This window comes from Venturia canescens, chromosome 4, assembly GCF_019457755.1.
Source record: "Venturia canescens isolate UGA chromosome 4, ASM1945775v1, whole genome shotgun sequence".
NCBI classification, from domain to species: Eukaryota; Metazoa; Arthropoda; class Insecta; order Hymenoptera; family Ichneumonidae; genus Venturia; species Venturia canescens.
In genome coordinates this window covers 8,716,624-8,739,096 of record NC_057424.1, presented here as the reverse complement: position 1 = coordinate 8,739,096, position 22,473 = coordinate 8,716,624, and the positions used below count along the sequence as shown (strand labels likewise).

General features: G+C 39.3%; 3 protein-coding genes across 8 annotated transcripts; 2 read left to right on the top strand and 1 right to left on the bottom strand.

Annotated features, from left to right (window-relative positions):
- Positions 1–25: 25 nt before the first annotated feature.
- Positions 26–8,150, bottom strand: Cpr (Cytochrome P450 reductase). 3 transcript variants are annotated; one of them, XM_043416337.1, is made up of 10 exons: positions 7,788–8,150; positions 5,240–5,445; positions 4,956–5,148; positions 4,640–4,789; positions 3,603–3,727; positions 2,323–2,511; positions 2,002–2,240; positions 1,578–1,909; positions 1,010–1,500; positions 26–917 (listed from the first exon to the last, which is right to left on the bottom strand). In XM_043416337.1, the coding sequence occupies exons 2-10, from the start codon at positions 5,416–5,418 to the stop codon at positions 773–775; spliced, it is 2,043 nt and encodes a 680-aa protein (XP_043272272.1). In that variant the 5' UTR covers positions 5,419–5,445; positions 7,788–8,150; the 3' UTR covers positions 26–772. The 3 variants fall into 3 exon arrangements, with proteins under 3 accessions (XP_043272272.1, XP_043272273.1, XP_043272271.1); XM_043416338.1 differs by lacking the exon at positions 7,788–8,150 and adding an exon at positions 6,181–6,399 and having other exon boundaries at positions 5,240–5,467; XM_043416336.1 differs by lacking the exon at positions 7,788–8,150 and adding an exon at positions 5,794–5,835.
- On the top strand, positions 1,803–15,428 carry glu (structural maintenance of chromosomes 4-like protein gluon). 3 transcript variants are annotated; one of them, XM_043416332.1, is made up of 6 exons: positions 1,803–1,932; positions 10,469–10,907; positions 11,100–11,276; positions 11,414–11,706; positions 11,788–14,859; positions 15,160–15,428. In XM_043416332.1, exons 2-6 carry the CDS (start codon positions 10,470–10,472, stop codon positions 15,281–15,283), a joined length of 4,104 nt encoding a protein of 1,367 aa, XP_043272267.1. In that variant the 5' UTR covers positions 1,803–1,932; position 10,469; the 3' UTR covers positions 15,284–15,428. The 3 variants fall into 3 exon arrangements, with proteins under 3 accessions (XP_043272267.1, XP_043272265.1, XP_043272266.1); XM_043416330.1 differs by lacking the exon at positions 1,803–1,932 and adding an exon at positions 9,465–9,623; XM_043416331.1 differs by lacking the exon at positions 1,803–1,932 and adding an exon at positions 9,635–9,777.
- Positions 15,429–16,572: 1,144 nt separating this feature from the next.
- LOC122409095 (uncharacterized) lies at positions 16,573–22,241 on the top strand. 2 transcript variants are annotated; one of them, XM_043416347.1, is made up of 5 exons: positions 16,573–16,911; positions 18,308–18,689; positions 18,977–19,522; positions 20,354–20,690; positions 21,164–22,241. In XM_043416347.1, exons 2-5 carry the CDS (start codon positions 18,471–18,473, stop codon positions 21,286–21,288), a joined length of 1,227 nt encoding a protein of 408 aa, XP_043272282.1. In that variant the 5' UTR covers positions 16,573–16,911; positions 18,308–18,470; the 3' UTR covers positions 21,289–22,241. The 2 variants fall into 2 exon arrangements, with proteins under 2 accessions (XP_043272282.1, XP_043272283.1); XM_043416348.1 differs by lacking the exon at positions 16,573–16,911 and adding an exon at positions 16,991–17,146.
- The last annotated feature ends 232 nt before the right edge of the window (positions 22,242–22,473 follow it).

Here is a 22,473-nt window from a genome sequence, read left to right as displayed (position 1 = left end):
CATACCAAAGTACACATATCGCGCATAGTTTTGATTCAATTATTATTTACACATCAGTTACAAACTACCAGTGTATCATTACAATTAAATTTTTACATTCTATTATTTATTATCATGGTTATCTTCTTCTATGAATTTTTTTTCATATATATGAGGTTGCCCTTATAAAAAATATGTATATATTTTCAACAATTGTTCTCGCATGCAAGCATGATGTAAATGTGTGCGTGTGCGTGTGTCATAAGTGGATACGTACACACGGAGGAAGCTCCTGAGACATTTCCCAGTACATATATGGCACACAAAAACGTGCCGAATAAAGATTTCCGTATATCCACTAGCCAAATAATATAATTGGTGCAATCCAACACCTTACTTCGTAAACGATGAATTCGACGCATCTTCCAGCGAGTACGATAAACGATTGGCGACAATGATTTTGCATTCGTTCGTTCTGCTGCACAAAAAAATGAATGTATATACACGCGAATCGATTGTGCTATACAAAAGTCACTTTCGAACGTATTACCGTCGCCGAAATCTTCGCTTTCAATACGAAGAAAAAAAAGCTGAATTGAAGATAAATTTGTCTATAAAGATCGATCTCACGTTCTCGATGGAACACGATCTTGCCCTCGTCGAGAATCCTCCGACGAATATCGTTGAGGATAATAAAAACAAGACATCGTACAAAATACTCGAAGGGTATCTTGCAACCGCGATTGACAATATTTGCAATAGAAGTGCATGAGAGGATAAGGTAAAGGAATCTTCAGCTCCACACGTCGGTCGAATAACGCTTTTGCGTATCCATTTTTTTGACATAAGCAACAGCCTCTAGTTCGCTCATTTTTCCCTTTTCCATCACAACCTTCAACAGTATGTTGTGAACGTCTCGAGCCATGTTACGAGCATCTCTGCGAACAACGAAAGAAAGAATATAATAAACGATAAAGATGGAGATGGAGGAGCTATAAATAGAAAGAGAAAGTTTGAACATTATAATTACCCGCAAATGTAAACGTGGCCGTTTTTGGGTCCGATGACATCCCAAATTTCATCCTTGTTTTGTTCGAGCAAATGGGTTACGTATACTTTGTTCGCTTGTTCTCTGCTGAAGGCGACATGCAATTTGAGTGTGCCATTTTTCTCGAACTCTTCGAGCTCCTCCTTATAGAGATAATCTTCGTCGCGCTTTCGACATCCGAAGTAGAGGATCGTGTCACCGACCTCTTTGCCATCTTTTCGGGCGAGGTCACGATCTTGTATGAAGCCACGGAAGGGAGCGAGGCCCGTACCCGGTCCGACCATTATCACGGGCGTCGAGGGACGCGTGGGCAAACGAAATTGGGACTTTCGGACGAAAATGGGCACTACGCTCGGTGGAACAGTCGGATGTTTCTGTTTGAGCCAACTCGTCGTGACGCCTCGGTTCGTTCGACCCGTCGGTGTCTTGTACTCGACGACCACCGCGGTAATGTGAACAGAGGTCGGATAGAGCTGCAACGGATAAAAGAGCGTCACGATGGACAATCCAACGACGGGGAGGAAGAAAAAAAACGTCCGTCAAAAGTTACCTTCGAAGAGGAAGATATTGAGTAGTAACGACACTGCAATCTCGGCAAAAGCTCGCAAAGATGATCGAGAGCGGGTTTCAAACTTGGTATATCTTCCAGGATGTGTACAATATTTCTATTCTCTTGAACTATCCATTGTTGATAGAGCGCCTTGCCCTCGGTGCTCGTCGAGGCCATGAGTTTCAACTTGTCTTTGTCCGCAGGATCGCTCGCGTATTCGATCAATTCTTTCAGAATATGCGTCCTCGGATTACTCGTTATATCGAGATAATGAGTAAGCGCCGTTCTGTACGAGCAGGGACACGGGAAAGGATGCTTTTTGGTTGACTCCTCTGTGAACAATGAGATGAAAAATGTGAGTATCGACGAGGAAACTAAATCGATGTATATTATCTTCGTTTCGTCGTCTTATTAAACTGCTGACCATCCGTATTCGTGAGAGTAACGACCGTGTCCAAATTGACGCCGCAAATTTCGCCCAATTTCACCACCAATTCTTCACTATTTACTGGATAAATGGCAAGATGGTCACCCGCCTCGTAACGCATCTTCGATCCATCGATGTCGAACTCTATATGCATGCACGATCTTTCGGAAGTTGGTCCGTGGAGCTCCCTGTTTACTATGACAGGCGCGAGGTACGGATTCTTCGCGTCATAAGGCCTTAAATTATTGAACAAAATTATTAAGCAATTGATTACAATAGCCTACGAACTGCTGTACGACGACGGATACGCTCACTTACGGTCGTTGGCTCTTCAGTGAATGCAGACGAGCTATTTCACCGGTATAGATTCGCTCCGCCGGAAGATCCAAATGTTCGGTCAGCTTATACTGCCGTATGCTTACATCCTCGCCGGCTCCCTCGATTCCGAAAAATTCGCACACCGCCGGCCAAAATTTGTCTTTCCACGTTATAAAATCATCCTCGATACTGCACAGAATCGACGATTATCGATTACATTACACAATTATGTAAATTAATTTCATTGCCTATTTTTTTTTTTTCATTATAAATTACTTTCAGATTTTCTCACCATTAAAGTTTCATAAAATCCGACTTTATCGTAAAGAATATAGTAAATAAAATAGTTTCGATTAAGGAGTTTCGGTACAGGCGATACAATGTTGCCATGCTAATCCATGCTAAAAAAATTAAAAAATTCAAAAAGTTCAGAATTTTATAAAATTTGGTGAACATATTCTTTAGTGCCAAATTTGACGACACAAATTTTTTAAGATTTTTCTTCTACACAGTTATCGAGTAATTGATCACTAAAGTTTACGTGTATAAGCATAGCGTTTCCATATATATAGGTATGCATTCCGGGCATGAGAAATCTGCTTTAATGTGTAATTACTCGATAACTAAGTAGAAGAAAATTTTGAAAAAATTTGAGTTTTCGCACTTGATGTTGAAGATCATTATCACCAAATTTGATTAATTTCTTAATATTTTGACTTCTGTACCGAAACTCCTTAAGGAGGGTGGATCGCGACGATACAATGTTGCCATGCCAAACCATGTTAAATACATAAAAAATTTCAAAATGATAAGAATTTAATAAAATTTGGTAAATATATTCTTTAAAAGGATATAAAAATATATTAATTTTTCAAGATTTTTCTACCACATGGCTCTCGAGTAATTGAACACTAAAGTTCACGTGTATAAGCATAGAGCTTACATATGTACAGTTATACATCTCGTGCATAAGAACTTGGATTTAACGCTCAATTATTCGATAACCATGTGGTAAAAAAATTTGAAAAAAATTGTATTTGTATACTTGATGCCAAAGAATGTTATCACCAAATTTTATCAAATTCTGATTATTTTGATTTCGTGATCCACCCTCCTCAAGCTTGAATACCGCATACAAACAAGATTTTACGCTAATAGTTGTACTACAATTAACGCGATGAGAAAATTCAAGTCCCACTCCCCACTCTTTTTATCTTTCCAAATATATTCCGTAAGAATGTGAGAATCTTGAATTCTTCGAATTGCGAATGCGCACTCACTTGGCATCGTCATCGCCAAGACCGAGTTCGTAAACTCGAGTTGCTCCGAGTTGTTCGAGTCTGTGATCCACGTAGATGGCGACTTCGTTGTAATGCTCGTAGGTTTTGTTACCGAGGCCAAATACCTGTGAATATCGAAGAAACGTTCAAATTAATAAAAAAATCATGAAAAGGTATTAGTCTTTGGGGCGAATGAATAATGATTTAGCATCGAGTGTTCGTGGGTGAGAATTTCGCTATGAAACATACCGATCTAGCTACTGATTGAGGCGTCCATGTACGATCCAATTGTTGCATCAGGCGGATCAGCCCGAAACTCGTATTTTTCAAATTTCTCAGCGAAAGATTCATCGTATAATTGTTACGATAATCTCACGAGGAATAATCTCGTTGCAGGGTCAACGATTGCACATTGTGAAAACGCGACGGGGTTGAGGAGCAAAAAATATGAATATAAAGATAAAAAGGCTCGATCATTTACCGACCGGGCACACGTGGCATTCGGTACGGTCGATATCACAAGTCAGCTGATTTCAGCGGCGAGTTATTCGTGCGAGGGGAGAGGGAAGAAGTATGCCTGTGATTACGCAACGTAACGAAAGATGTACACACACATAATCGAGCGACGATGTGATCAGTGTTGGAAAGAGGTTATCGGTTATGCGGATGATGATTGAGCGTATTCGTGGTCGATTGAATGAAACTTGGAAAATATCGATGGACAAAAGGAGGTGGAGAAAGAGGTACATGCAACGTGAAATTGGATAATTGGAAAATACTGGTGTGGAATCGAAGTACGGGGAGCGAGTGATACCGCAGGAATCTCGAGTTTCTGAGCGTCTCTCCCCACCACTTCGATGTAATGTAACGAATGTTTCGGACATGCGCGCCGCGGCGTCCAAGCAGCGCAGTGAGCTCCGCGCACGCGCGAAATCTTCCATAGTAAATAGTAAGGGAAAAAAATATGTCGCAGGGCTTGATATTGTCATGATGTCGTGAGTTTACGCGATTATTCAACAAGAAACAAAACAGCTTACCGCATAATTTAATCCTGTAAGATTGGCCTCTCCGTTCTTAAGCCACTCGACGAATTCCATAGCATTATCAGTCGGATCACCCTCGCCGTAAGTCGCCAAGCAAAATACCGCCATGCTCTTCGATATTTCCTTCAAGTTGACGAGTTCTTCCTGCAAAGCCAGACAAAAACGTGTTTTTTTTTTCCAAATGTGCGTACTCATCCAAGACGTCAGTTCATTAACTCGCTAATTTTTATAAGCGTCATTAAACGTCACGAGAAGCAAAACAATACGGAGGATGAAAAAAAAAAAACCAATAAAAAAAAAATGTACGCACCATATCGGACTCTTCGGGATCTGCGACCATACCTTTCATCTGATACCTCATCCCCTCTTTGGCCAAACGTCCCGCGAATTCCTCTCCGGTTCCCGTCTGACTTCCGTAAAATACGACCAAACTTCGTCCTGAAGTCTTCAACTTTTTAACGAAAGAATTTTCCGAAGGCGTCACCGCGGTGTACGACGTTGGTCTTTTTTGAAGGAAAAAAAAAAACAACAACAACAAGTTTACGTCATATTCCGAATTCCGAAGAAAAAAAACACGAACGCGTGCAAACTCACTGTATCGAGTAAGATTTGGTGGATGGTGTGAAATCGTCATTTTTGTTGCGGCGCATGAGCCACCATATCGCGGCGAATAAGAGGGCACTCAAAAGTACGATGTCAAGGCTGCTAAAGAGAGGTTCCTCCGGTTTGTTGAGCCCCCCCGACTCGTTCAGCTCTACGGGTGAACTTGCCATTCTCACTGCCTGGGACGCGTCAGCCGTCTGTGTTCGAATGATTTGCACGCTTCAAATTATTGCACTCGACGTTAAAAACAAATGATTATATATCTAAAATGAGATTTCATCAGATATTGTAATCGATTTATCGATATTCCGAGATTACTCGGAGGACGCGAATGAATTTTATCGTCAACCGTCAATCTCGCGTCGTTGAGATCGAACGTGCGCGCTATCTCTACTGAGATATTGAGACTCAATGTTATTCCGCGGCGTCAACTCGCAGCGAGCCGTTACGAAGGAGACAATCACGTACGCCAAGTGACACGCGCGTGTACATTTTTGCGTATATATATATACAGTGTGTAAATAACAAGATAAATTGTAGGTTACCAAATCGCAGGTTGTGTACGTATACATACGCGATGACGGTACACAGTTTTCGCGTTACTTCGGTGTATGTGCGTACAATGGGAAGGGGACTCGCGAGCTGACTTGCAACTTGTCGATCGAGCCGATTGAGCGTCGCTCGCAACGATCACGGAAGTGAAACCTCCTCCTTGTGACGAAACTCGCGATCGCCGATCTCGCGCCCAATTGTATTTTACGTTCGCCCGATCGAAATAATAAAAATGCCAGCCCCCATTTTTGGCATCGCCCCCGTGTTAAAGAATTTTCATTTTTTAAATTCCGAGTGAGGTTAGGTGACCGATCCGTACTCTTAACTGTCGAAAATGAACCGGAAGAAGAATAAAAACTTTATGACAAAGTAAAACTCACCGGTAAACCCATACCGCAGCACTATAAATGCTCGTAAAAGAAGAATAATAAATTTGATTGTTTTAGAAACTCGGAATACCGTTTTGTTACGTGTATAAACATGTATAAAAAGATGAAAAAATTGAACGAAAAATAGCTCGGAAATCTCGATGGTGAGAATGCACGACTAGCGACTGTGCATCGGCACCGTAACAGTTCAACCCAGTGTTCGATCGTTGATCGTCGCGAACATTGTTTTTTTTTGGAATTGGAAGGCGGGCTTTGCATACAACGGGGAAACTTTAGCATTATTGCGTGTGTCTGGTGGGGGAGGGGAGAAGACGCAATATGTGACGCTTACAAAATTGGCGAGTCACGTAAAATATGCTCGTTTCATGTTCCCTCACTCCCGTCTTTTTCAAAACTCTACAGCAGTGTATCGTTATCGGGGAGGGGAGAAAAACGACGCTCAAGAAACAGAGGAGCTCGTAAACGTCATTGCGATTTCCGACGAAACGAAACGACCGATGACGCGCAAAGGCTCAACATTAGTAAAACGATTAACGAGAGAATCGCCGAGTACCCTCGCCGCACCTCGACACCAATATTGTATATTTTTTTAGAAACTCATCGGGATCTAATTTTGTTTCGGTTTTAATCGGTTTACGCATCAGGAGCAGTGGACTAATTTACCCTGACAAATATTATCTGCCGTTATTTTTTCTTACAATTATGCTCGTTTTCTCCAACGTTAATCTGAGTTTAAACTCGGCTCATCCTATCTCGAAACTAAATTTAAAAAATTGAATTGAGTTTGAACTGCGGCGGAGAAAACGGACATTGGTCGATCAAACAAAAGCATTATCCTTAACAAAGGGAATCTGATCATTTCTGGACTGAAATATTACGAACGTTTAACCCTCTCTCGATTGGTCTGAAATTGTGATTGTTCGAGTTTAGGTAAACTGAAAAAAGCGCGCCTATAGTAGACTCGAAGAAAAGAGAAGATAACGTTTTCCGTTGTTTGCATATTGTAGATAAAGATAAATAGAAAATGAAGAGACCCGCGTCGCGTCGCGTACCGCGGACATCGGGGATCGGGGGACGCACACGTGCGCCAATCGGACACATGAACACGCGGTCGAAGTTGCAACGACGATGAGTCCCGTCGCGAAGCTAGTGTAACTTGCGTTTATCTATTTATTTTTCATGACTAGCTTTAGATTGTGGCTCACTAACACAAAAAAATTAACCGTATGATTAGTAGTTGGTTGACAGCGTCGAAATACATAGTCGCGATTATAGTACACTCGAGGATCAAGACCTTGATCCTTCAGTTTCGTATGAATAATTTATAATCTAAACACCGCGTTCGCGTGTCGACGTCAACGCGAGCAGGGGATATTTTTCAGACTTTGTGCAATGCACGACGAGCCTTTGCAAAAAACCGCTCAACTTAATATCACCTTTTTACATATGTATTTCTCACTCCTTAATTGTTTTACTTTAACATTTTTTTATCCTGCGCACCTATGAATCGAATTTTGGTACTCAACTTTTTTACGATAACGCGATAAAAAAAAAAAAAAAAAAAAAAAAGAAAAGATCGCATCATCAAGCAGACTCACCTCTGACCTTGAAGTATTAAAAAATATATAAAGTTTCGAACGGTGGAAACGTTGCGTATTAATAGTGCTATCTGTAAAAGTTTTTTCACAAAAACATGTGATCCGAGAGTGCCTTCGGTACTCCTACTGATCAGAGCACAAAACGACGCGGTGATAATTCAGCACAGTTTGTCACCGTTCTATATTTCTCTTCCATGAGAATGACCTCGCTTAAGGAATTTATTTTATACGCGCTTCTGCTTATTCCTAAGGGATGAACCCTACTTAACGTTTGACCCGTTGCCACGTATGCGGGCTTACGAAACCGACTGACTGGCCTAACTGGAGCGGTCGGGTTCAAAATCTCTCCGTATATCCGTAATCCGTATACACTAAACAATTATACCGATAGTGGGAGGTTCTCACTCTCCCTCAAACGTGCTCTTCTCTCTGTCTCTTTCGGTACAGGGGCTACGTGCACTCCTGGGTTAAATGCAGACCTTGAAATGACGTCAAATTCCAGTGGTGGCGCTGCAGCCTAGAGGGGCTCTTGAGTCTGTCTCGCTTGAAGATATTTTATACCTCTATGAACTTGGCTGATTGATTATGGATTTTTGGATTGCTAAATCGTTTATTGAGCTCTTGTATAGCTGATTGTCGGATCGATAATCGTATAATTTTCAGTTTCGTGATAGGAAAAGATCTTTTGATACTCGGTTTCTAGCCGCTACCGCGTCTCTTGATAGATCGAATGATTGTGAAAAAAATAAGTGAAAAAAGGATCCATCACAATTTTCTGTTCATTTGGTTCTCAATTATTTATCATATCTTTATCTTTTTATATTAGATTTTATTTATTATTTAGGTTACTATTTTGTTATTGGATTTTTTGTATCCACTGCCGATCAGATAAAATTTCGCTACTTCTACGCCGTTTTTTAATTTTCGTTGAAATCGACCAACGACAATGCGTAACATAATTTAGCCGATCGCTGTTGGGACTTGGCTCTTAGGAACAGGCAAGCCGTACCTTACCGCGGCCACTAGCAGTAGCCAGTAGCTAGTGGCTAGGCTACACTACTCTCTCTCTCTCTCTCTCTCCGCCGTTGCCACCTCTACACGGTCGCTTGCCGCTTCGCGCTGTTGCAATTTTTTTACACAATCATTCGGTGTGTTCCGTTGTGGGTCCTCAAGCCGTCCTCGTTACTCTCGTTATGCCCCTTTTATCCAACGTTAATCCGAGTTTAAACTCGGTTCATCCTATCTCGAAACTATATTTAAAAAATTGAATTGAGTTTGAACTGCATCGGAGAAAACGGCCATTACTGAGGCTATGTTCCGATATTAACTCTGAGTACTGCGAATACGTGCTTTGGTAATAGGGCTTACAGTACTCACAGTCATAACACGGCCTTAATTCTACTTATACTGAAACGCTGACAAGACGTTCCGAGAGAGAAGTTTATCTATGCTAAGCTCTCTTTATCTTGGACAATCACTACGAATATTAGGTAGCAGCGACAACAACTAACGTCAAATATGCAAGTGTTGCACGGGTCGAACCCTTTTAGGATCTTTTACCGACCAAGATACTTGATCGGTAAAAAAACTTACGTTTTTACTGATCGGGCATGTTCCACGTTATCATTTTTGTAAGGGACGCGTCTTATTGTATCCTTGTATTTCAGTGGCAATAGGTAAATCCTCCCGCCATTTTCGTTCGTTATTTTCTGTTTACAAGTTTGAATTTTGAACGCGCGGTGTTAGTAATATTAGCATGATTTCGTTGCTTTTATAAATGTACTAACATTCGAGTGATTGTTATCAAAAACGCTTAGTTGATGGTGAAAATTCAAAGTAAGTTTGTATCAAATCATTTGGTTCTATTGCCGCTCAAACTCCTCATTATTCACAGGGGGTTAGGATTTTGAGATACGAAATTGCGGATATTATGAAATTTTGAGCCAATGTAATAAATAATAACGAGACTCTTAATATATTCAGGTTTTAGGCAAGTTTTAATAATTTCAGTGATATAACCATACAGACGTAATCTCCAATTAAGGAAGTTGAAGCGATATATATAGGACATCATACGAAAAATACATTAGATTTTATTATTCCAAATTAATGAATTGAAAATTAACGTGAATCTTCTTGAATAGCGCTTAATTATGTGTGAAAAATTTGGAGAGGTTTCACCGCCTAGTAATCGAGATATTTATTGTTGAAAATGACAAGGTTAAACATGGGCTCTTATGGAAGCTTTCAAAAAATTGCAAACTTCAACAATAAATATCTCAATTTCACGACGGTGAATCATCGGCATATCCCGCCAGAAGTTTAATATTGTCTTAAGCTTTCTGTTTAAAAAATTTTGATGTACAAAGTTGGAAAATAGTTTTAACATAAGATACGCTTCAACCTCCTTAAATAACGGAACATGATCCAACAAATAATATGTACGAATACAGTGCGTTATTTCGGCTATCAACTAGCTCCGAATTATTGTATGTGTATTCAGCTGTATTTGTTCCGTTATTCAGATTTTTTTTTAAATTTTTTATACAATTATCAAGTTCTGACTACTCGGTGACCTCATTTGATATCGATGGGCGATTGATATCATTGTGCTCCACCAATGACTTTCGTGTGTCAATGATATAAAATAAATAAGACAAATGACATTTTTGTTTCCTCAGAATGGCCAATGAGAGTGACACGAACAAGGATTCCGGTGATGGAATGGAAATTGATGCAGGCGATGATCTACACAACGAATCTGATGAAGAAGGAGGCTTGCACATTGCGGAAGACATTTATATTCCTCCGCCGCCAAAAAAAAATAATGATTTAGACACACAAGCCCCTAGACTCATGATCAACAATATTGTGAATGAAAATTTTAAGAGCTACGCCGGGAAAGTGACAATCGGACCTTTCGACAAATGCTTCTCTGCGATAATCGGCCCAAACGGCAGTGGAAAGAGTAACGTCATAGATTCTATGCTATTCGTATTTGGCTACAGAGCTAGCAAAATTCGTTTGAAAAAGATTTCCGAACTTATTCACAACTCCAGTCAACATAAGGATATCAGAAGTTGTTCAGTCTCCATCCACTTCAGCAAAATCGTAGATAAGGTAATCTGACGTGCTTGCTGCTATCGCAAAATTTCTCAATTCAAACTTAATCAATTAATCCTTGATTTTACAAAAACTCTGAATATTGTTTTTAATTTTGTCATATAATTGAAATGAATGAGAGTTTTATTTCAATTTTCTCCAAAAAAAAATCTCCAAGAGCTAGCGTTAATAAGAAAAAATGCTTTTTAGGGAAGCGGGACATATGACAAAGTCCCTAACAGCACTGTTATAATATCGAGAACAGCATTTAAAGATAACTCGTCGTTCTATGAATTGAATGGAAAAAAAGTCCAATTCAAGGAGATTGCAAAGTTATTGAGATCGGAAGGAGTGGATCTTGATCACAACAGATTCCTGATTCTGCAGGTATGATGAAATTATAAAAATCAGGTAAATGAATCATAAAACTGATGGGTATGAATGAAAGTCTTAAAATTCAAATATTTTTGCATCGAATCAATTTCTTTTCGGACTAATTAGCATGGAATGTTCCATTTGGATAGGGTGAAGTTGAGCAGATAGCAATGATGAAGCCCAAAGGACAGACCGACCAAGATTCTGGTATGCTTGAATTTCTTGAGGACATTATTGGTACAACCAGATACAAAGAGCCATTAGAAAAACTGTCCCAAAACGTAGAGTTACTTACGGAGAGACGAGTTGAGAAACTCAACCGTTTGCGCCTAGTTGAATCTGAGAAAGATGCACTGGTCGAACCAATGCAGGATGCAGTGCAGTATTTGAAAATAGAAAATAGCATAACGAAATTACAACACGAATTATACCACTGCAAAAAGTGAGTGAGCTGCGCAACAAGTGACATCTGCCCATAAATGTAAATCCAATGAACACTTTATTAGAATGTATGTGATTTCAGGTTCGCAGTTTTAGCGGATCTAGATGAGCAAAAAGGAAAAAAAGATGAACTTGACGCAGACTATGCTTCGCTCAATGCAGAGATGAAAAAAGTTGACGAAGAGAAGCAAGTAATAACGAAAGAGGTGAATGAGAAGTGCAACAAGTGGGACGCGTTGCAACGTCGAAAAGACAAGGCCTCAGCAAAGTTCGATGAAATAAGAAAACAGGATGAGGTTTTTCACGCTGAGCTCGTTGAAACGAATAAGCGTCGTAAAATGAACGCCAATATCTTAAAAACGGAAAAATCGAATTTGGAGGATTTGGCCAAAGTGCCAGAGAAAAATGCGAAAAGTATTGAAGAATGCAAAAGCTTAGTAGAGAAATCGAGTGTTGCGCGGAAAAAAGAGGAAGAAGCTTTGGAAAAATTGATGAAAGGCCTACGCGAGAAAACCGAGCCATTGCTCAAGGAGCGTAAAGAATTCGAGACGAAATTGATAGATTTGAGAAAAAACGTCGATCAAGCAAAGGCCATTTGCGATCTCGCAGAGTCGGAGCTCAATATTTACACGTCAATGGAGCAAGCTGAGAAACAAAAACTCGAAGAACTCCAAGAAACGTACAGAAAGGGGAGTGATATTTTCAAGCAGCGGAAGCAAGAATTAACCACTCTTGAAACAAAAATTCCGATCACAGCGAAGAATCTTCACGAAGCGAAGAAAGAGCTGGAGAACGTGAGAACGCGGGAAGCTCACGCGACCTCGAAACTCAGAGACATGAGAGTGCATTTTGAGGAGAAAAGATCAGCGATGAACGCGAGTAGATCAAGAAATCGTGTAATCGACGCTCTTATGCAAGAAAAACGAGCCGGACGGATGCCCGGTTTGTTCGGGCGCCTCGGGGACCTCGGTGCGATCGACGCTAAATACGATATAGCAGTTTCAACAGCTTGCGGTGCGCTCGACAACGTCGTCGTTGACACTCTGAAAACGGCCCAAGCATGTATTTTGTATTTGCGACAGAATGACATTGGTCGGACGACTTTCATACCGCTCGAGAAACAAGAACGATACGCTCCACAGTGTCGTCAGAAAATAACAACTCCGGAGAATGTGCCAAGGCTCTTCGATCTCATTAAGGTCGAAGACACAAGAGTTCTTCCGGCTTTTTACTACGCTCTCCGTAATACTCTTGTAGCAAATGATTTGAATCAAGCAACACGAATCGCTTATGGCCAGCAGCGATACCGCGTCGTTACGCTCAAAGGAGAGCTCATCGAGCTGTCGGGAACGATGAGCGGTGGTGGCAGGACCGCTCTTCAAGGACGCATGGGTCAAAGTGTTGTACGGAGCGAACCGACCGCCGCAGAGATCGAAACATTACAGACTAATCTCGACACTGTTTACCAAGAGTGCAATGATTTAAGATTGAAACAAAAGTCTCTGGAAGATCAAATAACTACGTTGGAAACAGCTCTCAAGCAAATGACCGGTGATCGCGATAAGTTTGAAATCGAAACGAAGGGATTTGCAGAGCAAGAACCCACGCTGCGAGCCCGAATCAAGGCACAAAAGGAAAAGTGTACCCAGGTTGTTTCGAGCCCGAAAGAAGTTGAACGTCTTGAAAAAGCTCTCGAAGGGGCCCGCGCCGATTACAAAAAGGTCAAGGAACGTTCGCAAATAACTGAAGATGCAGTTAAGCGTTTGAGCGACGAGATTGAAAAACTTTCCGGAGGTATTGTCAAAGAGCAGCAGAATAAAATCGGTGCATTGTCGAAAACCATTGATAAAGCGGAAGCGGAGATCCGACGGCTTCACGTCTCCGTTAAAACGGCTGAGAGGAATACGAAAAAATCAGAACAAAGAATAGAAACATTGGAAAACGATGTGAAAATGTGTGAACAGAAAATTCGGGATATTCAAAAACAGAAGACGGATTTGGAAGAGATCGCAAAACAATTATTGGAAGAGATTAAAGAGCTTGCCGAAGCGCTCACCGAGAGAGACGAGATTGGAGCAGCCTCGAAGGAAAAATTGAACGCTCTCGCAGCTCGTGAAAGCAAAATGAAAGTCTTAAAGATTGATCTTGAACAAAAAATTCGCGACGCTGATAAAAAACTGAGCGAATTGAAAGAGCTCGTACCAGAGTACGAGCGAAGAATCGCGAGTCTCAAACTCCACGAAATACCAGGTGAAACTACCGAGACGCTTGATATTCTGACGGATGAACAAGTTCAGGAATTAAATTCTACGAATGTTTCTGCCCAACTGCAAAAAGCGAAGAAAAGGTTACCGAGCGAGATACCGAATATGCAGGTTATCAAGGATTATCACGTAAAAGAAGCGGCGTATCTCAAGAGAGTAGCCGAACTCGACGAAATCACTTCGGAGAGGAACAAACTCCGGGATCTTTATGACATGGCGAAGCGAAGACGCACTGAGGAATTTCTAGCCGGTTTTGCAATAATAACGAGCAAACTTAAGCAAATGTATCAAATGATAACATTGGACGGTGATGCGGAACTCGAGCTCGTCGATTCCATGGATCCATTTAGCGAAGGCATCGTCTTCAGCGTCCGACCGCCCAAGAAGTCTTGGAAAAACATAAGCAATTTGAGCGGTGGTGAAAAAACTCTCAGCTCTTTAGCCCTGGTGTTTGCTTTGCATCACTACAAGCCTTCGCCCGTTTATTTCATGGACGAAATCGACGCAGCGCTCGATTTCAAGAACATATCGATCGTTGGAAACTACATAAAAGATCGTGCCAAAAATTCACAATTCATCATCATATCTTTGCGTGATAATATGTTCGAACTTGCTAATACCCTCGTTGGTATTTACAAAACTTACGACGCGACTAAAAGCGTTACTATTAACATGGAAGGTCACGAAGGAAACAACGGTCTTCCGACCACCACCCAAACCGGTATCATTCCAAAAAATCCTTATTGTTCACAAGCTTCTCGACAACTTTCCCAGGCAGCAAACAAAACGGCGATGCCCTCGGCTTCTCTTCCTGCGAGAGTCGAGTCCCAGGCTCCTCCTGTTGTTCCAGAAACTCCTTCCCGACCATCCACCGGTGAGCTCAATCTGAGGTAAGATTCATACCCATTTTTCGTTCTTATTTTCATCCGGATTTTTCAATTCGTCCAAGGAAAAACTCTTCAATTTCATTTATATTTTCACCGAATGCATCGATCATTCGTTTCTCATCATCGGCAATGCTAACTCTCAAAATTACGTCTTCATAAAGAAAACAAAAAAAAAACAAGTTTCTTCAATTTTGACAGGCGAGCAATCCGCTTCGTATCCTTCTCCGGAATGCGCATTCCTCATTAATTCCGGATAACGCTTTATCAGTAAATTCAGCACTCACGTGTCGACTTTTTTTTTAGCCTCGGAGACCTGAGCCTTCCACCGACCCCGATGAAGACACCGACGCGTCGTCAGAGCTCCGAGTCAAACTCGGACGTCGGAGAATCTAAGAGAAAATCTAGTCGGAAAAGACGTCGACTTTGATGAATTATCAAAATGTGTCATGCACTATTGCGAAACAAATGTTGTTTCCGACATTTTTTATTTACTAAATCGAGAAATAATATTTTGATTATTTGTGTAATTATAGAATTTATGAAATACATATGCAATTTTTTCATTCCCGAAATTGTACGAAAAAATAGTCTGTACAATATGGCTCTTCGGAGTTGTCTGTCAAAAATCGTGTGGGTGAACTTTCGGTAGAACAATTAACTCGGAAAAATTCATTGAGCAAACTTCTACGAAAGTTCATCGTTTTCAACAAATACATCGCATGTTGTCTCGTTTTCCGGAAGTCATCTGACGATATACTTCTGAATTACGATTGCTGAAGAATATTTTTACAGGTGAATCTAACGATCGCTAATAATCACTGGTTTTACACACAAAGTATGTTTGGAGCTAGCTAAATGTGGAGAAGTTACTCCACCATTTTTTACGATATTTCTCTAGTTGCGAGGGTCAAAATCTATTTGCTTTCATGTTATCTCGTATTTTTGAGGTTATTATGGATATCATTAGAATTTATTTGTGTGTACTTTTCGTACTTTTGATAAAAGAACTTTTATTTTTCTTGGAATCGTTTTTCAAAATCAAAAAAAAATGTTCTAAATCAATTATAAATGAATGTCTGTCATACCGATCGAGTCGTGATGGGCGAGTGGAAGAGAGAGAGAGAGAGAGAGTAACTTTGATATTTCGGAATGAAATTTTTCAAAACGGCTCACGAGGTCAACGCAAAAATGAATTATTAGATTTCTGTATTTGTACTAAATCTGTTACGCAACACAGATACGCGCACACCGAAATAAGATTATCAACAAGTGTGCACAGCTGCTCTTTTTGACTGTCAAAAACGATTATATATACGCCTAGATTGATGCGTGTGTTGTGTATATTTACTCAAACTCAAACATATATTTTTGAATAGAATTTCATTTTTTGACATCTTACTCTGCTTCACGCGCAAATATGCATATCTAAGCGAAATGATTTCTTCCTAGATACATGAAAAAACGGTAAAAAAATCTTGTGTAAAATTATATTAATTTCCGTCGCCCACGATAAACTATAACAAGTAACCTAGATAGCGTGTGATTTGTCGGCCCATGATAAAAACTAACGATGTACATCCATTTTATACGAGTTCTTGAGTACAATTGAGCTTGAGAGTCAAGCGTGTATATACTTGTTGCACGCCATACAAGGACGAGTCGCTTCTTGCGCCCCTCTCGTGTGTACATTAACCGCACTGTAGATTTTTCCGTCTTATACGACTATAGTGACTACCTAACGTTCAAACCAGACCTCGCGTACACTGCTTGACGCTCGAACGTCTCCGTCGTGTCGTGTCTACAGCCGCACCTCTTGCATGTGGATTTATCGCGATCAACAAATAGCACGAAACGACGACGTAAATAATTGGAATCGTTGAATATTTTCAAGTCAGTTTTTGCTTTCGTTTCGTGGATACTTGTGAAACACATTTGCTAAGAATCTTTATCGAGATTTTTACAAACGTCCCGGGTGCGTTTTATTTACTCGGGAACTCGATCGCGTGTGAAAATTTAGTTTGGAGGGAACTTGTTACCGATCGGACACGCATCAGTGTAAGTCGTAAATTTTATTATAAGCGACACGGACATATTCATCTTCGCATATACGTCCATGTACAGTTTTGAAATCTCGGCGATGAACCTTCTCTGCATGCAAACAAGGAACAGTCGAGCGTGTCCAGTACTATTTCGGTTAATGCGTCCCCAGGCAAAATTCTCATGCTGCTAGAATCTGTCAAATAACTTTGCGACTGCGATTCGTGAACGCGAGCGTGTGTGAGTAGCGGAAGTAAATATCGACATGGTTATACGATTAATCTAATACTACTTTTGTACAGTGTACTTTGGGGAACTGTACAGCTATTGCTCGGTGATGGAATTTTTCTATACATTCGTAGTGCCCTTGGCCGTAACATTGGCGAGTCAGACGAAGCAAGTTATCGATCATTTTTTATTAATTTATACCAATAAATGATGGAAACCGTATACTCTGCGTATATTCCTTACAAAGGAGGAGACGATTTATTTATATTTTCAAATCAAAATTATGGAATGATAAAACCAATAAAAAAATTTACTGCCGTCGTGTAGTTAAAATATCGTTGGCTCGGTGGAAGTGGCAAAATCTATTTTTTTGTCAACTTTCACGAAATTAACTTCAATGAATTGTCCTCCAGAGAATTTGGATTTCTTCCGCTCCTTTATTCGTATGTTCAATAGCTCATTTTTGGAGTTTGTCTATGAAAATTTGAATCGCGATGCAAAAAATCGACCTCGAAATGCGAGAGTAAGCAATTTGATAGAAAGAGCTCCGCTTTTTCTATTTCTGCAATTGAGACACGACCGGAAAGTTATTTAATTCGTATCAGAATCCCCTTTAAAATGTTTTTTTTTTGTTTTTAACCAATTTCATCCATCGAATATTTTACAAATTTTCGGCAGGTTTGCTCCATTTGCATCAGACATTTTTCTCCGCGTTTTTATGACACTGAAATTTCCAACGTTGGAGTCCAACGAAATGATCTAAAAAAACTCTCAAATAATTCCAGTAAATCTCCAATTTTCTTCCCTGCCGAATTTTCAATTCATTATTTTTTAAGCCACATCAATAATTCGTGAAATAAAAAAATAATCAATTATAAATCTTTTTTTCGTTCATTTCGTTGAACTCCAACGTTGCAAACTTCAACGTCGTCGCGTTTTTCGACACGTCAAAATACTTTGGAACACGCCTCTGAGGAATTTCTTTTATAGAAATTTTCTATCGAATTATGATTATTTGAAAAACGTCTTGCTGTCAGCAGTTGGTCACAAAATTATAATTTTTACATCAACGACTATACTCTGTTTTGTTTTTTTCTCTTGCTGATATCGGAGTTTTAAAATTATATATTAAAATGCGTGGATTTTGGTACAAAAAGCTCAGAATTATTTTATTTACGTTTTACAGATGAACGAGTAACACGTTAGAAAAGCGTTGCAGCGTCATGAGTCTTATCAAGCGAGCGTGGACGGAATGACGAAACGCTGATAAGCATCTCTGTTATCTGCTTGTTCCCTCGAATTGAGCGGTGACAGTTTGACAACGTTCTGTGGCTTGGTATTCCATTAACATGGCGATCGCCAAGATTAAAAGTCTTCTCGACAGTGGCCTGAAAAACGTGACTGCTCCTCTCGGAGCAGTCACGGATCGGATACAGAATTTGGAACCGGAAGTCGGGATACGAATGGTCCATTGCCCAACCGACAAAACTCTACGTGTAATGGTCCTCGGTGCCAGACACCTGCCACAAAACTTTGGATTCACAAAAGTCAATAGCTACGTTGTCAAGGTAAGCATTCGAACGCTATCGAGAACACATTCATTCAGAATTCTAATTTAATTTAATTTTTTTTATTATTCAATGAATTATTTATTGATTTTAATAAATAATAATGAAACCAATAATAATCAAAATAATAATAATAATTAATTAATCATAAAAATATCGATCGAATTTTTAAATTTCATGAAAACTTGAACAATAAAGTTTTATTCAAGCACATGAACTTTTTTGCAAATATCATGTCAAATACTAAATTGCAAATATTGAAAGAAAAAAAAACGTTGAATTTTCAGATAAAACTATTGCCAGACAAGCAGCAATACGAAACAACATCTAAAAACGAATCTTGGCCGCAATGGAACGAAGAGTTTACATTTAAATTGCGCAAAGAGACGAAATCTCGATTGACAAAGCCACAAAGCACCGAAGAAGGTCTTGACGCTTCGAGATTCGTGATAGCAACTTTGTACGCCATACTCGAAAATAAGCCGTTGATATCGAGTGAGCGGAAAGGAACCGAGAAAGAAAACGCAACGAAACAATCACCGAAAAAAGGGGAAACAACGAGCGGAGGAGCAGCTTCCGGTTCGAATGAATCCAAGACCAACAAATTCTTTGGCCAGTTGTTCGACAAGAAAAAAGGATCTTCCGAGGCAACGGGCGTCGACAAAAAAAATGTAGACAAGAGGCGAGTTATCGGTGCAACAACGATATCGCTCGACCCGAAAAACTTTGTGACGAAACAACCGAAATCTAATTATTCTAATGACGTGTCGACTGGAGAAATTTGGAAACCGTTGAGGGCAATCACCAGTGGAATTTCTGGTGCTGACGAAAGGGTACGTGTTGTGTCGACATCGATATTATTTCAACTTTCAAATTCGAATGTAAGATTGCACAGAAACAGCCGGAAATGCATTTCATTTAAGCTTATCAATTTTTTTTTTTTCATCTCAACTATCCTACAATTGTATTCCTTCGCCCATAGTAATTCAAGAGAATCCCCATAGAATACAAGAGAATATTCACGTATCAGTAGTTTCCTTCGTTTATGTAAATATAGGAATAATTTCATTTCCCAGTTATTCATTTTTAATCAACAATATGAATGTAAATTTAATAGTAGTAGTAGTTTATTTCCAAGCGTATTTTTACGCGTTTTTACATTGTCTCTCCTCCCTCCCCCCATTTATAAAAGTCCCCGCTTAATTACCAGATATTTTTCCTTTTCCTTTCCGTATCTTTTCTTCAATTATTCTTTTTACTTACGTTTTTCCTCATCATCCATTCATATTCTCTCACATACTCCCCCCAACTCTTTACTCATTTTTCCTTTTAGCGTTCTATTTATTTTCTCTTCCACTCCTTCTCCTACTGTTTTCTCCAGCTATCTTTCTCGTCCTTCTACCTCTGCCTTCCTCGTGTCCGTTTTTATTTCGCTGCACTCGCAAATGCGTGCCCTTTGGGTCTTTCCCTTCCTATATTTCCACTACTCACCCTCGCCCATATTTCTTTTAATTCCATTGGAATGCAAATTCAATATTTTTTACGTTTATTAATACTTTTGAAAGTTGCCCACTTTTTAAAACGTAAGTGTGATATTGATTGGAAAACGGCTGAGAGAACAACGCTTTGTTACGTTACTATTGTATTACCGATTTTTCGAACAGCGAGAGAGCCAAAAAGGCCAAGTAGAATTGGTTCTGACGAGGGAGCTGACTGAAAAAAAGGACGGGACCTCATCCCGATTGGTTTTGAGCCTTTCGCGATTGCGATGTTCCCTTCAAATGATGCACGAGCAGGAAACTCTCAAAGGTCAGCTTTACATTAAAATGTCAGTCATCGAAGACGGGAGAGTAACACAATTTTGGAAAAGTAATCGTTTTCCACCATCCGTGTCTCTCAAATTCGCAACCGATGAGGCTAGAGTCGTTGCTGAAAATCCAATTGACGGTGTATTCAAAGATGCCAGTTTCGTCGTCAAATTTACATTGAAAAATAAAATGGGTAAGTTCAGAGTTACTTTTAAATGCGTGACACTCGTTTTCTCCAATTGGCCAAAAGTGTGAAATAATTAAGTAATCTTCGAATTTTTACAGATATAATCATTTTTCCGAGTAACAATTATTTTGAAGAGTTCAAGACCTCATTAATTGCCTAATTTTGTTTCTCACATAAAGTGATGAGTCTTGTACATGGAAATTTTATGAAATACTCATAAATTCATTTGTTTATTTCACTGAAATTTTTTTGAAAACCGTACATTTTTTTACGAAAAGAATCAGCGCCATGAACACAAGATTTTAGAGAGCTTCAAAAAAAGAATATAAAGATTTTGGGGTCGGAAATTCGTGTGATGAATGCCTGATTACACTTTTCGCTAACTGTTCAATTTTTATTATAAAACGAAACTATTTCCAAGGCGAAATATTTATAAAAATTTATCAATCTGTCAAAATCTAATGAAAAATGAATTGCAGGCAAGAAAACACCAATCGGTCAATTAGAAATAGGGCCAGACGTTGGTGGAAGTTGCGGTGACCAGTGGAAGGAAGCATTGGAGAAGCCTGGAAGGCCAATCACAAAATGGCAAAAATTTGAATAGACCTTTTCTGCAATGTGGAACTTTCTTCCAACTCTGAAAAACTGCTCATTTCTCACTCAGCATATATCGCTGGATCCACGCATCCGGTGATGGTTTCCCGTGATCATCGATACTATATACACTCGAACCTGTAGCAAACGTTAAGATCTGAAGGATGTGTCATACTTTAAAGGCATATATGCAAGCACGAATATTATATATTTGCACGAATTATTTTAATATTATTATTTCAAGATTTCTTGAATGACAAAAGGTTGTGAATTCCAGACACGATGAGTTTGCACATTGACTGTCTTGGATATTCGTTAAAAAGAATGAACGTTAACATTGACGAACAGTGGCTCAGATTAGGCCCAGCAGAGCATCAATAAACGTAGGGTTGTATGTGCTATTCAATGAAAACTTCAATGGACGCGTCAATTTTTCAAATTACAAAAAACGTGGCCAAAATTATCACGAATTTTCTTTTTTTTTCACCTGTCCTGAAGTTTAGAACATTATTGAATGTCAGTATTCAAAAAGATATTAAAGAGATTATTTACGTAGTAACGTGGCTCAAAGTAAAAACTCCAAACTTCTATACATAGATGCATAACTTTTTGGTTCCTTTTTTCTAATCATTTTCATAGTACGACAAAATTCAGATGGCTTTGTCGTACGATGGATTGATGAGTAACGAAAAAAGGCTGCTCTTATAGTTATTGTTGGATTATACTTCAAAGTTGTGGTGATCAATTATGAATCTATAATTGGTGGATGGAATGTACATATCACTAGTCAACTTGTAGCGTGACCGAGAAAAGTGAACAGATGATTGGAATATTTATTTTATAAAATACAATATTTGGAATAAAAAAAGAAAAGTATTACCAATTGTATGTTTTTTACGATAACAATTTTTTGTAACAGCTCGTTATTTGTGGCAGTGAATAAACGAAAAATGTTTCAATAAATATGACGAATTCTTATATTTTTGATGTACTCGATCGCTACGCCTGAATTCAAAATATAAATGGGTTCACTGTAGTTGTCTCTCTTATTGTATATGGAAAGTTGAATTTTACTTCCAATTACTCCAATTCGGAAGCCCGATTTTTCATGTTTTTATCTTTCCAATTTATATTTTTGCCTACATTAAGCAAACCGCCCTTTGGGTATTCCAGAGAATGTATAATAAGTCTATTT

Excerpts from the sequence above, each read along its gene's own strand:
- LOC122409095 (XM_043416347.1), top strand. The coding sequence starts at position 18,471 with ATGGCGATCGCCAAGATTAAAAGTCTTCTCGACAGTGGCCTGAAAAAC. Across the intron at positions 18,690-18,976 it reads TCAATAGCTACGTTGTCAAG|ATAAAACTATTGCCAGACAA; the intron begins GTAAGCATTCGA and ends TTGAATTTTCAG. Across the intron at positions 19,523-20,353 it reads TTTCTGGTGCTGACGAAAGG|CGAGAGAGCCAAAAAGGCCA; the intron begins GTACGTGTTGTG and ends TTTTTCGAACAG.
- Cpr (XM_043416336.1), bottom strand. The coding sequence starts at position 5,820 with ATGTATACGTACACAACCTGCGATTTG. Across the intron at positions 5,149-5,239 it reads ACCAAATCTTACTCGATACA|ACCAACGTCGTACACCGCGG; the intron begins GTGAGTTTGCAC and ends CCTTCAAAAAAG. Across the intron at positions 3,728-4,639 it reads TTACAGGATTAAATTATGCG|GTATTTGGCCTCGGTAACAA; the intron begins GTAAGCTGTTTT and ends CGATATTCACAG.
- glu (XM_043416332.1), top strand. The coding sequence starts at position 10,470 with ATGGCCAATGAGAGTGACACGAACAAGGATTCCGGTGATGGAATGGAA. Across the intron at positions 11,707-11,787 it reads GAATTATACCACTGCAAAAA|GTTCGCAGTTTTAGCGGATC; the intron begins GTGAGTGAGCTG and ends ATGTGATTTCAG. Across the intron at positions 14,860-15,159 it reads ACCGGTGAGCTCAATCTGAG|CCTCGGAGACCTGAGCCTTC; the intron begins GTAAGATTCATA and ends CTTTTTTTTTAG.